This window comes from Salmo salar, chromosome ssa02, assembly GCF_905237065.1.
Source record: "Salmo salar chromosome ssa02, Ssal_v3.1, whole genome shotgun sequence".
In the NCBI taxonomy this organism is placed as follows: Eukaryota; Metazoa; Chordata; class Actinopteri; order Salmoniformes; family Salmonidae; genus Salmo; species Salmo salar.
The window spans coordinates 22873545-22890878 of NC_059443.1; the positions used below are offsets into that span (position 1 = coordinate 22873545).

The 17334-nt window shown below is 45.9% G+C and overlaps 1 protein-coding gene across 1 annotated transcript in view; it reads left to right on the forward strand.

Moving 5' to 3' along the window:
- The first annotated feature begins 270 nt into the window (after positions 1-270).
- znf574 (zinc finger protein 574) overlaps positions 271-17334 on the forward strand; it is a 33967-nt gene continuing 16903 nt past the window's right edge. The window contains 9 exon segments of the mRNA XM_014153481.2: positions 271-534; positions 2933-3110; positions 6039-7688; positions 7691-7739; positions 7918-8153; positions 8405-8584; positions 8985-9082; positions 11060-11154; positions 13452-13600. Of these exon segments, the coding sequence (XP_014008956.2) occupies positions 2955-3110; positions 6039-7688; positions 7691-7739; positions 7918-8153; positions 8405-8584; positions 8985-9082; positions 11060-11154; positions 13452-13600 (2613 nt within the window). The 5' untranslated portion in view covers positions 271-534; positions 2933-2954.

Here is a 17334-nt window from a genome sequence, read left to right on the forward strand (position 1 = left end):
TGATTACAGCTTAACTTCCAAGAAGATGTTTACATTTAAAAAAAAAGGTTCCAACTAATTGTTGGTCGGCAGGTAGTTTAGCGGTTACAGCGTTGCGCCAATAAGGTTGTTGGTTCGAATACACATGGTGAAAAATCTGTCGATGTGTGCCCTTGAGCAAGGTACTTAACCCTAATTTGCTCCAGGGGCGCTGTACTACTATGGCTGACTGTAAGCATGTCACTGCATATATATGGTGTATGTGACAAAACATTTTTTTTTTAATGAAAGTTGCATGTTCTATCTTATTTGCTACAAAAACTATTTAAAACCGAGTTGATGAACAACAACAATTTAAGTGCCCTGTTTGGGACTTTTGACAGCCATCATGTTGCACTAAAGTCATACGCTAAGTGCGTTCTTTTGTGTAGTGAGGTCGAATTCCATTGGTGTACGGCGTACGAGAGAGCAGACAGCCAATCCGCTCAAGCCTTGTTAACGTGTTGGAACAATAACACAACTTGTTTCTTCAAGAGATAGCGGCTTCAGTTTTCGGTGAGTTATTTTGTAATTATCTAACTTAATTCCTTTTTTTTATGGATGGAATGTGACATCAGCCAGGATAACATTTCAGGGACTGATTTCTGTTTTCACGGAGTCTCAACGGGGGGAGACATCCAACGTTTACATCGAAACTGCAGCCGCCATTACACCACCGAAGAAGTGAATGCCACCCTTCTTCGTCGTTTTTACAAAGCACATTAAATATCTTCAGAGCGACTGCTGGCAGACAGTGGTGGATTAGTTAGCTAACCTGACAACTGACTTGTATTGATAAAACTCAAGCAGTTTTAATGTGATATTAAACGGGGTAATGTAGCTAAACGTTGCTTGAATTGTTTGCGGAAATGCTAGCTAGCAACTAGCTAGCTGGCTGTCAATCAATACAGAATAGGCTAACGTTATTTATCTTCCCACAAACCTGCAGCAACTAACTATAGTAATGTTAGTTGGCTAAATTAAACCCAATATAAACTTGCCAGTGCCACCAGCGAGGTAGCCACCATATAACAAGATAGCAAACAGCTAAATTGCTGACCTCTGGGATTTGTCTGGATCACTTTAGGCATTAATTTGGCGCCATTCACTAATTTGCACTGTAATGGCCCAAATTAGTGTGAACGTATTGCAATGTGCAGTACACCATTCCACTAAAAGGTATTAGCTGCTTGTCGTATTGTGTTGCATGTTATTCTCTGTAGTTCTGTTGGGGAAATTATAAGGCTGTATAAAGTAGCCTACAATCGTGAACTAATCATATACCATTGTGGAATAGATTATTATTGCCAGAAGATACTCTACCATTACACTTATTTACACATCTGCACTGGGGTCGGAACGCAATCGTGATAACATTAAGACACTGGAGCCAGCACGAGATATGGGTCGGAAAACGTACCTCTATGTAGGGATGGGATATGCTACTGTACTCCAAATTTTACTTTTATCCACACTGCTCTATCGAGAAGATGGAAATTCTGCTAGTTTTCCCAGAAAAGTCATTTTCGTGCTCATGCTAGCTAGCGGTAGTCACAGCAGCCATTATGGAATGGCATGTCCACTGAAATGACACTGCTATTCCAAATTGGCTGTGGTGGCTACTGCTAGCTAGCATGAGGACGAAAAGGCAGTTGTGTATTTTTTTAATAACCCATAAACCCTCTTTGGAAGACAAAAATAGCTTTTTTTGTTTTTACAGCTTTTTTTGTTACAATTTTGTTACATATACATACATTCTATACCTTTATGAGCACCAGCGTGGACAAAATAACAATTACCTACTGCCATTTTGTTTGAAAGTTCAAATCTCCTGTCTGACCAAAGCCCAGGAATACATGAATATACTAATTTCCATCAGTAGAGGGCAATGTTTACTACATGACGTCAATCAAATCTTTTTACATCGTTCCCATTTTAAATGAGGACTTGCCAGCATTTATACATGGGGTAATACAACACATTCTCAATCGGTCTCCAAATAAAGATAATGCTATTTAGATGCATCAGCTCTGTGTGTATGGTGGGAGGGATAGGCTACATTTAGGTTTCGTTAACCCTTGTGTAGCCTTAACATTCTGTATACTCCCCTCGTCCTAAGGGTAAAAAATGACCCGCCTTCACTAAACCCCTAAAATAAAGCATCTTAATTGAATTTTAAACCCCAAATCTATTTTGCACGAAGAAACAACCTGTCATATATTACAAACTTTGTGAATATATGGGTTTTCCCTCTTCACAATGCAGAAAGACTGCATTTAATCAGTGGACACCATGTTATTTTGCTGCTCTTTGACAAAAATGTCTCTTTCAGTTTGGGAGATTTCTTCTTTATCTGAAGATGATGCATCATGCTCTGGGTTGTATTCTTCCCCATCTTCTTCTTCAGATACCTCCTCATCTTCTAAATCATTGTTCTCTTGTTCCTCCTGGACATCTGAAAAAATCAGATCTATGACCTGTTGGGCACTGAAACATGCACTCATGTTTAGTTCAATCAGTAGCACACAATCTCAATTTCTCATTGTGTTTTTGTGGTGTGTAAAGGATTGTATAACTGCCCGGTCAGAAATGACCCTAAGACAATCTTTGTACCCTGTTGGTGTACAGCTTTCATGGAAATATGAACAAAGGCGATGTTTCATTTTTTTCTGATGTTGGGGTTGCTAGGAAAAACCATCAAATTTCAAGTTGAAAAAAAATAATTTAGGGGGTTTTCTCTGCTGTTAAACATAGTGGCTGGTCATTTTTTACCCTTAAGACAACACAAGGGTTAATAACATATTAGTTAGGCTATATTGTAGGCTAATAATTGAGTGCACGTGTTGCTTGCAGACATAAAACAGACCACCTAACCTGAATTGAATATGATCAGTAATGTACTGTTTTGGTCTAGATCTCCTCTCCCTGTGGCAGGTATGGCGATGGATAGTGCCTCTGTGTATATGTGCTTCCCCTGCTACCAAGAGTTTGACACCCTGGAGGAGGTGCTGGCCCACCAGCTGACCTGCACCACAGAGAACGTGGGGAGTGGGGCCCCCACCCCCGTCTCCATCCCCTTCCTACAGACTCAGGTAATAGTGGAAGCTTCAAACTCCATGGACATCTTAAACTAAATAGGCTAGGTCTAGAACATTGATAAACAATAACTTTTTATCAAACTTCTCTCATCTTTTGCACATCTTGGATAAAAGCATCTGCTAAATGGCATATATTATTGTTATTGTTATATTACAATTTATTAATGCAATGGTGTGTACATTTCATAGTGTCGCCATTGTTGTGAATTGGAAAGCTTTGTGAGGCTGAAGCATAATTCCAAGTCTACACACGCAGAGCCATGATAGTCCGGCGGTCCGTCTGTGGGGGAGGCACAACCCGACTGCGCTCCTTCAAAATTCCCAACCAACGAGGCTCCAGTTTGTATGTGGTGACGGTTGAAAAATAGCTTGAGCCGCGCTGAGAATTCAAAAATGAAAGTCAATGGTCCAATACTCTAGAACACTGCTGTGCAGACGCGTACATGTTTTGGACTCTGATAAGGGCTGTAGCCTACAAAACTGCACTGCATTCTACCCAGTACAAAAGGAATTACGTCCTCCGTTAAGACATACATAACCAGGAATTTTCAGTTGTTAGTTGAGTCATAATAGGAAATTAGATGGCCAGCACTGTCCTTGTTTATTTTTTGGGGATAAAAATAGACAATACAATATTCAATAATAAAAATAAAATAAGATGACGGATCACATTACTTTCTACATCAAATATTGAATTATAATATTCCAATGTACAGATACTTTTTCGGTTACTATGTAATTTGAGGGAATAACACTGTCCTTGTTCTCACTGTATCGCTACCTCGTAATGACAGCTACAGTATGCTCGGAGGTTTAAAACGGCGAGCCGTCGACCATGAGGGACGTTTACCAGCGTCGCTCTCCAAAACGTGTCCCCAGCCTCCCATGGTGACGTTCTCCTCAAGCTCAGAACCATAAAGCATGGTGTCATGAGTTGACAGGCAGATTGCATCTTGAGTTGCCAGTGGGGAGAGAAAAGGAGCGTGAAAGATGAATCAGTCAGCTCCACCCCTCCTCCTGATGGATGGCTCATTGGCCTTCTCACAGATGAATCAGCTGTGGAAACACTATAAAAACCTAAGTGCCTTATGGCATTCTGGCCCCTGCTCTGCCGTCAGCTGCCTTATTACTACCATTCAGACTTCATTAGCTAGATTATCATCATTTCTGTGTAACTTTAAAAGCGACATTGCTATAAAACGGGGTGTTTACATTTCAAATGAATGTAGGCTGCTATTATACCAAACGTTTTTTAACTTGACTTGTTCAGAACCAGAGAACTGTAATTACATGGAAGAGGCCTAGTAGGAAATTAGAAGCTTTGCTTTTTAGCATTAAAAAGGAAGATGGAAAATGAACACCGTGGTAGAACCACTTTGTAATATGTATGTATTTAATGACATTCCTATTACCCATCTTGCTTACCAAGAGGGAAAAGATTAAGTGTTATTAAAAAGAAACTTCAGCAAAGGGGTGTGCTCCCTCAGTTACTTTAATTACATGTTGACCCATGTGTAATATGTTAGTGCACTTCCCAAGTTGAAGTCCAGTTCTGGAATCGGTAATTAAATCAATTCATTATATGGTACATGCCTCTATACACACTAGACAGGCTCACTGACCAAACAGGCACACGGGCCCTGGTCAAAAGTAGAGAACTATAAGGAATAGGATGCTATTTGGGATGTAGACACAGTTTCCTGTCTCAAGTCCTTCTAGGAGACAGTGACTCAACCACCAGCGTCACATTGAAAATGCTCTCTCATCAAGAACATATTAATACACACATACATGACACTATTTCAAGAGCTCTGGGCGGTCTGCAGTAATCGTTTTTGCCACGTTGGATAAGAACAGTGTCAGCGGCAGTTCAAGTTACATAGTCTGGTTTTATAACTCAGCTCCCTTACTGAGCTAAAACGCTGAGTTGTGAGTACTTACTCTCAAACTAAATAAATCAGACATGACTGAAATGTATTGTAATGGTGATTTAGTTAGTTTGCGGCATCAAAACAAGCATCCAAAAAATCTTTACTAAGACTATGGAGATTTAGCTATATCTATAATAGCAGTCTGTTTCTACATACGATACTAAATATGTTTCTGCATTCCTCAATTCTGACAATGACGCCAACAAATGACCTAAAGCAGAAACAAGCTGGTAGTACTCAGTCTAGGCTCTTATAACAGAATGAGCCACAGTGGTGCCTCTGCTTGAATGAAGACACTCCTGAAGGAACACATCATTAACCTCGACCTTGATGGTTCTTATCATCCTAATGGATCAACGAGCAGTTCTCAAACGCCACGGACTGACCCTCTGAACTCAACTGATAGGCCTGTGATATTTATCATCGCCCTGCCCCTCAGTCCTTACCCCCCCCCAGAGAAACCCTCCCTCCCCGGCTCTGTTGATCTAAAGACTGATCTAAAGACTGCTCTGTCTGCTCTCATTGACCCCTCTCATTGACCCCTCTGTCCTCTGAATACTCTATTACTATACTCCTCTATTGTCATCCCTTATCAAAAACACTGTTCCTGTTTCAATTTACTATGGACTTTTTCAACAACAACAAAAACATTGTTACATACACCACGACGGTGCAGTGAAATGTGTTATTATACAGGGTCAGCCATAGTAGTACGGCACCCATGGAGCAAATTTGGTTTTTCACTTTGTCGGCTCGGGTATTCAAACCAGCGACCTTTGTTACTGGCCCAACCCTATAACTGCTAGGCTACCTGCTGGCCTGTGATGGTATTGCTATCCAGTACTGCCATGGAAACCTCCATTGTTAGGTGGAGGAGTTCTTTCAATTTGACACCAAAAAATATTGACGTTTTCGTTCACTCATTATTGTCCAGACTGGTCAGCTTGTGTTTTGTCTTCTTTTCTCACATTCTCTTTTTCTCTCTCTCCAGCAGCAGGTATATACCCAGCCCATTGCTCTATCGCCTGCCCCTCAGACCAAGGCCAGTGTCTCCTCTGTGCTGCCCAGCTCTGGTGCACCAGGTCTGGCCATGGCTAGCCCAAAGAAGCCTTCCTCAGGAGACCAGCCCAAGATCCTGTACCAGTGTGGAGACTGTGACGCCCTGTTCCACTCCCTGATCCTCTGGCAGCAGCACCGCAAACATGGCCAGTGTCTGCAGACCAAGGCAGGACCCATCCAACCACAACCAGGACCAGAAGAGACTGGCTCTGGATCTGGATCAGAACTGGCCCCAGAGGGAGAGGGGAGGCACGGTCAGGCTGAAGTGGAGGTGGACCTGGGTCCAGATGAACCGAACGAACCAAACTCAACGGATGACCAAGAAGGAGGAGGGGGCAGAGGAAGAGAGAGGGGTAGAGGAAGGAGTCAGGAGAGGGCACAACAAACCCAGCAGCAGCAGGATGTAGTGAAGTCTGAGCTGCCAGCAGAGAAAGAGGAGGATGGGATGAGTGCAGAGGACACATCAGCCACCCTGGATCACATGTATCTGCCAAACACCACCAACAGAGGGCAGGAAGGAGGAGAGGATGAGCCAGAAACAGAGAGCGTAGGGGAATCTACTGGATCTAAAACCTCTGAGATCCAGGCTCAGGCAGCTCATTCATCTACAGAGCCCCAGTCTGCAGCAGACAGACAGTCCATCCCTGACCCCGCTCCCTCCCAGGACCCCCCAGACCCCGCTCCCTCCCAGGACCCCCCAGACCCTGCTCCCTCCCAGGACCCCCCAGACCCCGCTCCCTCCCAGGACCCCCCAGACCCCGCTCCCTCCCAGGACCCCCCTGACCCCGTTCCCTCCCAGGACCCCCCAGCTGATAACCCTGGGGAGGAGCAGACGTCCTACTACTACAGGATGAAGGCAGCCAAGAAGCTCAAGCCCCCGTCCAGCCTGCTGTGTGTGGACTGTGGCTCCAGCTTCGGCATGGTGTCTGAGCTGGTGACCCACCGTAAGGCCCAGCATGGCCTCAAGGAAGCCCTGCACCACTGCACCGTGTGTGGGGAGAGCTTCCTCAACACCACCCTCTTCCTCTACCACCGCAAGCAGCACAAGGAGAAAGGCAAGGAGGGGGTCACACAAACCCAGGCCCAGGGAGGACAGATGCAGGATGCAGAAGACCAGTATTACAAAATAGTAACACTGCAGCAAGAGGTGGTGGAAGAGATGGTGGAAGAGTCTAAAGAGGAGACAGTGGGGGTGGTGGATTCCCAGAACAATGGAACTGAGGAGCAGAACCAGGATGGAACCCCCTCTACTTCCACTGTCTCTACCTGTGCTCCGGTTCAGGTGCCCAAGGTGGTCCAGGGCCAGAATTACCTGTGTGCCCAGTGTGGAGCCAGCTTCAGTAAAGAGCCAGAGCTCAGTGCCCACCGTAGGGACAAGCACGGCCTGAACGAGCCCCTCCACCACTGTTCCCAGTGTGGTCAGAGCTTCATGAACACCACCCAGTACCTTTACCACCGACGCCAGCACCGTGGGGAACCAGGGGCTGGGGCAGGAGCAACCACAGCCCCCCAGGGGCGCCCCCCGCGCCCCCAAGAGGATGCTGTCCCCCCCCTGCCGCCTCGTCCAGTGCTGCGTCAGGCTCTGCGGCGAAAATACCTGCTATCAGGATATGCAGCATCAACGATCTCAAAGGTGGGTTCAACCCAGTGGCAGCTGGGTTCAACTCAGTGAGAAGACTTAACTCTGCTGTAAAAAATAAAAGAATAACTGATTCCAATCCAAACTGAATATTGCTAAGTTTCACTATTGTTTAAGGTTATTTTGACAGACCGTCGCTAGTTTCTGACCATGCTCTCTCCTCATTGGGTAGAGAACAAAGACCAGGGTAAAGAGGTGAATCCAGTCATCCTTAAGGAAGAGCAGGAGAAGACTGTAGTGGGGGAACAACCGGACACCAACTTCCCCCCTCCAGCCAAGCTGATGCAGGACTGGTCCCGCACCCCTCTCCCCCACGTCTGCCCCCACTGTGGCCAGACCTTCACACGCAGGGGGTTCCTCCGCGCTCACGTCTTCAGCCACACCGGAGAGAAGCTCTTCACCTGCAAGGTAGACTGGACATGTGTTCTATTGAAAATGCTGTGAAATATTGATGTTAATGACTGAAACTAGTTGTGTATCAACAAGTAGCAAGAGTTAGTTAGGAGTAGCTTCCTATTATATACTTAATGTTTATTTTTCTGTTTAATCTGTTTAATCTATGTGACAATCTTAGTGCTCTTGTGCTATGTGAAATAGCTATGTTGTACTGGGCTTCCGTCAATCAAATTTATCCTCGTTCTTCTTCTTGGTTAATTCAGGTGTGTCAGAAGTCGTTTGCGTCCTCTCCCAACCTGCTGCGCCACAGCCTGACCCACATGGGCACCAAACCTTTCCCCTGCTCCGTGTGTGGCAAGCGCTTCTCCCAGCCGGGCGTCCTGAAGAGGCACAGCCTCACCCACAGCCAGCCCAAATCCCGCCGCCGCAGGTCCCGATGGAAGGTCAGGCATGGGGGGGGAGTCACTGCACCCTATAGTACACTATTCCCTATGTGGTGCACTACTTTTGACCAGGGCCTATAGGGCTCTGGTCAAAAGTAGTTCAATATATAGGGAATGCGGAGCCATTTGGGACACAGCCCTGGATTACCTGATTGTTTTTAGAATGTCTTACAACATCTCTGAACACACCACAGACAAGTTCTGGAGAGCCACAGCGTGAACAGGGTTTTGCTCCAGCCCAATCGGGTGTGTTGATGCTGGGCTGGAACAAATATCTGTACACACTGAGGCTCTCTAGGATCGGAGAAATTCAGGAATGCTATTTGTCTCTACGTTAACATTGAGACAGGCTGTTAGTTGTTTCCCCTGATGTTGTGCTGTGTCAATGACATCCCTGCAGAAGAGGACACCAGAGGGGGAGGATGGAGAAAGCCAGCTGTTTGCCTGTCCCAACTGCACTGCTTGCTTCCAGACTGACCAACAGCTGCAGGAGCACAGGTACGGGTGTGACTGGGCTGTGACTCAATTAAATGTGCAGGTTGAAAGCAACCCCAAAGGCCTGTTTCACAGAACTAGATTAGACAAGGACCACAGGTGACGCATTTCAATGTGTGAGTTACCTTGATTGAACAAACACACGGCGGTACTGTATTTACAGTGACAGTAGAGCATAAGACTGGACTGAGAACAGGAGATGTGCTACACACAACCCAAACACAGGCCGGACCCTGTTCCTACACAGGCCGGACCCTGTTCCTACACAGGCCGGACCCTGTTCCTACACAGGCCGGACCCTGTTCCTACACAGTGAGGGGATTTAGACTGAGTTGTTGACAGAGATACCTCAGTGCCCTTGAGCCCTCGCCAGCGATGATTGACAGGCGGGCGGCGGTAAATTAAGATGATAAGGGGTAGGATGACAAAGCAATGGAGACAGACCGGCTGAGGAACTAGAGGTGGGGGATGTGGGGAGGGAGGAGGTGAGGCAGGAGAAATGATCCGGGGATCAATAGGAGGGCGTGATCAGGGAGTGAATGGAACGTTACCCTTGAACTGCATGTCAGTGTGTAGTTGGGGCGAAGCAGGAAGTCCCAGCGTCTCTGCAGGGTACAGTCCGTATCTCTACACCCCCTCTCATTAGCGAACACTGGGGGGTGTGGAGAGACGACCTGGACTGAAGCTTTAATTCTCAGGGTCATCTTGGCCTGAAATATTGATTCCTATTGTCAGCCCTGTGCAGAGGGATGATCGACCAGACAGTTTATATAGGGCTCTAAGTGGTCAACTACACACACACTATGTTTACCATCTAATATTAAACAACGGGGTTAAGTACTTTACAAATCCACTATCATCAGTCATAAATTATACGTAGAACACAATGTGTTTTTCAGTGATTCATAATCATTATTTCTTTAGCTGGCCTGATGCCCACACTGACCATCTAGGACAGTGTGACGAGCATTATCGTTACCAAGGACATTGACTCAGCTGCTTGTAATGCATTGGCTAGTGGCGAGCACTAGAACACCTGCTAGCCAGGGTTGATTAGTGGAATCTGAGGGTTTTAATGCTGGGCTAGAATAAAACCTTGACATTGCAGGACTGTAGTTAAGAGTTGAATACCCCCAACAGTACCCAACAGTACACATTTTTATTGTAACTCTGGACAAACACACCTGATTCAACTTGTCAACTAATCATCAAGCCCTCAAAGAGTTGAATGTGTGTGTTTGTCCAGGGCTACAACGAAGCTGTGTACTGTTGGGGGTACTGGAGGACCAGGGCTGGGAAACACTGCACTAGTGATAAAACACAACACTGATCCAGCCAGTTAAATACATCCCAGTGGTTCTCCTTCCTCTCCTTCCCCCAGGCTATATCCTGCCATTATGGAATGGATAAACATAGGCTCTCATATCTCATCACACACTGAAACCACCCGTTTATCTGCAGCCATTGTATTATATGACACACCTAATGACTCCGTATTGAACCTTAAAAGGCTTAACAACATGGTTAGGGACTCAGGTCTGGAGGTAATCCTAATACTGTGACACTAAGGTGATAGCCAGCATGTGGTTGTGTGTGTTATTTCTCCTCTGTGTGGATGAGGATTACAGTGGGCCCTTGAAGCGTGCCTTACATGCATCTACAAATGACACACTGCACTGTTATTAGTACCAGTGAGCTGCTGCACATATTGTTGATGATGGTGGTGCTCCTTTTGTCCCTTTTCCTCACAGCTTTATTTCTTTCTCAGCTTCCTAGAAAAACATATTGCTCATTGCAGTATTGTATTATAGCCCTTGTTTTTTTATAGCTCTTTGTTTTTATCCCTCTCTTTTTTCATTTTCTGCTCTGAAAATCCCCCAATACATTTAGTATAATTTATTCAGCAGTGTATTACTAACATTAGTTATTGTTTCCACTTCTTTCCCTTTTCTCTTCCCTTCATTGTGTTGTGTCCATCAGACTGCTCCACACCAGCCACCCGTTTCCCTGCTCTGTCTGTGGAGAGGCCTTCAAACGCAGGAAGGAGCTGGACCTGCACTCCCTCATTCACCAAGGTAGCGCCTCCCCTCTCCTCTCAGCTGCCCTCCTCTCTGTGTGTCTGATAAGCACTGGACGAGACAGAGAGACCAGTGCCCGTATCCAAGCGTCTGAGTAGAAGTGCTGATCTAGGATCAGTTTAGCCTTTTACATCATAATTAATTAGATTATAAGGACAGTGGTGATTATATAGTGTGTATGTGTGGCTGTGAATTAGTGAAGCTGCTCATAATGGGACTGATTTCCATGTTAAGTATGCAGAAGTAATCCATGCGCCTTAGTAATAATTAGGGGTATAATGGTTCACCAAACTTATGGTTCGGTAAGTATTGCATTTTTGTGGTCACGATTCGGTTTCTGTACAGAGGGAAAATGACCGGATTGTTATGTTGGGCATCAGGTTTCAACTCCGATGCTGCGTTTGTAACCATGTGGGAGGTGGGTATTTACCAGATGTGAAGTCGTAAATACCAGTTGGATGCACTCATGTGATTTGAACTCGTTTACAAACGCGGATTGGCTAATGGCCAACAAGCTGTGTCAACCATAAACTAAAAGTAGAGCTATAATGCTTGTAAACAAATTATAGTTAAAAAACCACACTAATAGATTGCTTTTTATAAATAATGTTTTGTTGCATTTAACTGCCGAAAATGCTCTTATAGAGGTCATTTCCTTAGTAGTTGACGTCAGAGGTTACCATGTGGGAGAAGTGGATTCTCAGGATGATAGACCAGTTTCCCAATAGTAATTACTCCGTTCAAGTGGATTATTCCCAGTTGTATGTGTTAAATTCCCACGTGGTTGTGAACGCACCATGACACTGCCTCCTTCAGTGTCAGATGCGTGTTTGTAGCGCGGTACATCTCCCACTCCGGGGTAATGTGATGGGCTGTCACTATAAGCACAACACAGTGCATTGGCCAATTCATTGAAAACTTCAGCTTTGGTTTGTCTTTATAGAGTGGGTACTACCTGTTTGCTGAAATGGGTGCAAGTGGGAAGTTCGTACCTGGCTCGAGCACTTTCACAAGGAGTTAAAACCCCCTATTCTAAACCACCGGGAATGGATGCATACCCACGGCTATAAACCAACGGCTGTAAAAAAAATATAAACATAGCCTACCTATCGCTCTTGTAATTTATTTGGCCCGGTCAGAATCAGCTGCCAAGGGCTACTTGAATGCAGAGGGAAGACGACGATGTGTAGTTTCTTTGCCTTTCCATCTTACTCTGGTATACTGGGGCCCACTGGTGATGTTGCTGTAAATGTGTCAACATTTTTGAAGTGTTGTTAGCTACATAGGCTATTCTCGTTGAGCGTGGCGACTTAGAGTTGTGGATAAAACGGTAACACTATCTATCACCCCTATAATCTACTGGGAAGCCTAAATGTTCCCAAACTGTTGAGTTAAAAGATGGAGGATCCTCCAATTCTGGTCTATCGACTCGACCGCACTAATTAATGGGTCACGGCAACGTAGCTGCCGCTCACCTCATCGGTGCGGTCGGAGAGCGATGTGATTGGTTGGAATTGATCCATTGATTATTAGTTAAGGAGTCTCTCCATCAATAGAGCATTATTAAATGTTTCAACGGGGGGCTCCTCAGGGGGGACTGGTGAACGCTCCAGCCGGGAGGGAGGATTCCGCTGGGTTGGAGTTGCCATAGTAACTGTAGACGCCGGTGGCTAAGATGGGGAAACATCAAAGCTCAGCGTCTTCTCTCATCTTCTTTTTCTCCTTTAGCTACACAGAAACAGACCGAGAGCCTGAGAGTGTTTACCAACATCCAGACTGTCAACAGTAGTGCATGTGTCTGTCTGTGTGTCTATAAATAAGTTACCTTAAGCCACATACTGTAGCCTATACTGAGTGATGACTATACAGATAGAATACCCTGTAACCCAGTGTGTGTTTTGGTGGGTAGGGACAGGAGGGGCCTGTGACCAGGGCCTGTGACTGTCTAAATACCCACTCAATCTATACATCCCTGCACTTTCCATGTTTAGTGTATTTCAACTGATTTCATGTTTTTATGGTATTTTTATTTAACCTTTTGTTTAACGAGGCAAGTCAGTTAAGAACAAATTCTTATTTACAATGACGGCCTAGGAAGAGTGGGTTAACTGCCTACGACAGATTTTTACCTTGTCAGCTCAGGGATTCGATCGAGCAACCTTTCTGTTACTGGCCGAATGCTCTAACCACTAGGCTACCTGCAACCCCATGTACACACTCGGAACACTGTTTGGACTGTGATAAACACTCATTTAGTAAGTCATTAACTCATTCTGCCCACCCCATCTCCCCAGATAAGGAGCCAGTGTTGTGCCCCCACTGTTCCTCCCAGTTCTTGAACCAGTCAGTGTTGGACATCCATCTGCAGCGCTGTACCAGCTCAGAGGAGGACAAGACTGTGGGCCGCGGCCGGGGACAGGGACGGGGACGCTCCATGGGACAGGTACACTGGCCGCCTACTCTATACTAGTTATTCCTTGTATGTATGTATGTAATGTATGTATGTATCTACTGTAATAGTATGATTCCTTATATATATATGTGTATGTCTACTGTAATAGTATTATACCTTATATTCAAATCATATTGTATTAGTCACATGTGCCGAATACAACAGGTGTAGACCTTACATGAAATGCTTACTTACGAGCCCCTAACCAACAGTGCAGTTTCATAAAATACGGATAAGAATAAGAGATAAAAGTAACAAGTAATTAAAGAGCAGCAGTAAAAAAATAACAATATATACAGGGGGGTGCCGGTATAGAGTCAAGCGGGGGCACCGGTTAGTTGATGTAGTATGTACATGTAGGTAGAGTTATTAAAGTGACTATGCATAGATGACAGCAGAAAGTGGCAGTGGTGTGGGGGGGGGAGAAGAGAATGTGAATAGTCTGGGTAGCCATTTGACTAGATGTTCAGGAGTCTTATGGCCTGGGGTAGAAGCTGTTTAGAAGCCTCTTGGAACTAGACTTGGCGCTCCGGTTCTGCTTGCCGTGTAGTAGCAGAGAGAACAGTCTATGACTAGGGTGGCTGGAGTCTTTGACAATTTTCAGGGCCTTCCTCTGACACCGCCTGGTATAGAGGTCCTGGATGGCAGGAAGCTTGGCCCCAGTGATGTACTGGGCCGTTCGCACTACCCTCTGTAGTGCCTTGCGGTCGGAGGCCAAGCAGTTGCCATACCAGGCAGTGATGCAACCAGTCAGGATGCTCTCGATGGTGCAGCTGTAGAACCTTTTGAGGATCTGAGGAGCCATGCCAAATCTTTTCAGTCTCCTGAGGGGGAATAGGTTTTGTCGTGCCCGCTTCACGAATATCTTTGTGTGCTTGGACCATGTTAGTTTGTTGGTGATGTGGACACGAAGGAACTTGAAGTTCTCAACCTGCTCCACTGCAGCACCGTCGATGAGAATGGGGGCGTGCTCGGTCCTCTTTTTCCTGTTGTCCCCAATCATCTCATTTGTCTTGATCACGTTGAGGGAGAGGTGGTTGTCCTAGCACCACAGGGCCAGGTTCTGACCTCCCCTATAGGCTGTCTCGTTGTTGTCGGTCATCGGCAAATTTAATGATGTTGTTGGAGTCATGCCTGGCCGTGCAGTCATGAGTGAACAGGGAGTACAGGAGGGGGCTGAGCACACACCCCTGAGGGGCCCCTGTGTTGAGGATCAGCATGGCAGATGTGTTGTTACCTACCCTTACCACCTGGGGGCAGCCCGTCAGGAAGTCCAGGATCTAGTTGCAGAGGAAGGTGTTTAGTCCCAGGGTCCTTAGCTTATTGATGAGCTTTGAGGGCACTATCGTGTTGAACGCTGAGCTGTAGTCAATGAATAGCATTCTCACAGGTGTTCCTTTTGTCCAGGTGGGAAAGGGCAGTGTGGAGTGCAATAGAGATGGCATCATCTGTGGATCTGTTGGGGTGGTATGCACATTGGAGTGGGTCTAGGGTTTCTGGGATGATGTTGTTGATGTGAGCCATGACCAGCCTTTCAAAGCTCTTCATGGCTACAGACGTGAGTGCTACGTGTCGGTAGTCATTTAGGCAGTTTACCTTAGTGTTCTTGGGCACAGGCACTATGGTGGTCTGCTTGAAACATGTTGGTATTACAGACTCGGACAGGGAGAGGTTGAAAATGTCAGTGAAGACACTTGCCAGTTGGTCAGCGCATGCTCGGAGTACATGTCCTGGTAATCCGTCTGGTACTGCGGCCTTGTGAATGTTGACCTGTCTAAAGGTCTTACATCGGCTGCGGAGAGCGTGATCACACAGTCTTCCGGTACAGCTGGTGCTCTCATGCATGTTTCAGTGTTATTTGCCTCGAAGCGAGCATAGAAGTAGTTTAGCTCGTGTCACTGGGCAGCTCTCGGCTGTGCTTCCCTTTGTAGTCTGTAATGGTTTCCAGGCCCTGCCACATCTGACGAGCGTCAGAGCCAGTGTAGTACGACTCCATCTTAGTCCTGTATTGACACTTTGCCTGTTTGATGGTTCGTCAGAGGGTAGAATACCTGTAATAATAGAATATATATATATATATAAAGGGAACACTTAAAGGGAACACTTAAACAACACATCCTAGATCTGAATGAAAGAAATAATCTTATTAAATACTTTTTTCTTTACATAGTTGAATGTGCTGACAACAAAATCACACAAAAATAATCAATGGAAATCCAATTTATCAACCCATGGAGGTCTGGATTTGGAGTCACACTCAAAATTAAAGTGGAAAACCACACTACAGGCTGATCCAACTTTGATGTAATGTCAAAATGAGGCTCAGTAGTGTGTGTGGCCTCCACATGCCTGTATGACCTCCCTACAATGCCTGGGCATGCTCCTGATGAGGTGGCGGATGGTCTCCTGAGGGATCTCCTCCCAGACCTGGACTAAAGCACCCGCCAACTCCTGGACAGTCTGTGGCGTTGGTGGATGCAGCGAGACATGATGTCCCAGATGTCCCAGATGTGCTCAATTGGATTCAGGTCTGGGGAACGGACGGGCCAGTCCATAGCATCAATGCTTTCCTCTTGCAGGAACTGCTGACACACTCCAGCCACATGACGTCTAGCATTGTCTTGCATTAGGAGGAACCCAGGGCCAACCGCACCAGCATATGGTCTCACAAGTGGTCTGAGGATCTCATCTCGGTACCTAATGGCAGTCAGGCTACCTCTGGCGAGCACATGGAGGGCTGTGCGGCCCCCTAAAGAAATGCCACACCATGACTGACCCACCGCCAAACCGGTCATGCTGGAGGATGTTGCAGGCAGCAGAACGTTCTCCACGGCGTCTCCAGACTCTGTCACGTGCTCAGTGTGAACCTGCTTTCATCTGTGAAGAGCACAGGGTGCCAGTGGCAAATTCGCCAATCTTGGTGTTCTCTGGCAAATGCCAAACGTCCTGCACGGTGTTGGGCTGTAACCACAACCCCCACCTGTGGACGTCGGGCAAATTGGCCTTCTAGGCGGAGTTGCAAAGAAAAAGCCATATCTCAGACTGGCTAATAAAAAGAAGATATTAAGATGGGCAAAAGAACACAGACACTGGACAGAGGAACTCTGCCTAGAAGGCCAGCATCCCGGAGTCGCCTCTTCACTGTTGACGTTGAGGCTGGTGTTTTGCAGGTACTATTTAATGAAGCTGCCAGTTGAGGACTTGTGAGGCATCTGTTTCTCAAACTAGACACTTGAATGTACTTGTCCTCTTGCTCAGTTGTGCACCGGGGCCTCCCACTCCTAAACTTGAGTTAGCTAACACAACGTGCCATTGGAACACAGGAGTGATGGTTGCTGATAATGGGCCTCTGTACGCCTATGTACAGTTGAAGTCGGAAGTTTACATACACCTTAGCCGAATACATTTACACTCAGCTTTCACAATTCCTGACATTTAATCCTAGTAAAAATTCCCTGTCTTAGGTCAGTTAGGGTCACCACTTTATTTTAAGAATGTGAAATGTCAGAATAATAGTAGAGAGAATTATTTATTTCAGCTTTTATTTCTTTCATCACATTCCCAGTGGGTCAGAAGTTTACGTACACTCAATTAGTATTTGGTAGCATTGCCTTTAAATTGTTTAACTTGGGTCAAACGTTTCAGGTAGCCTTCCACAAGCTTCCCACAATAAGTTGGGTGAATTTGGACCCATTCCTCCTGACAGAGCTAGTGTAACTGAGTCA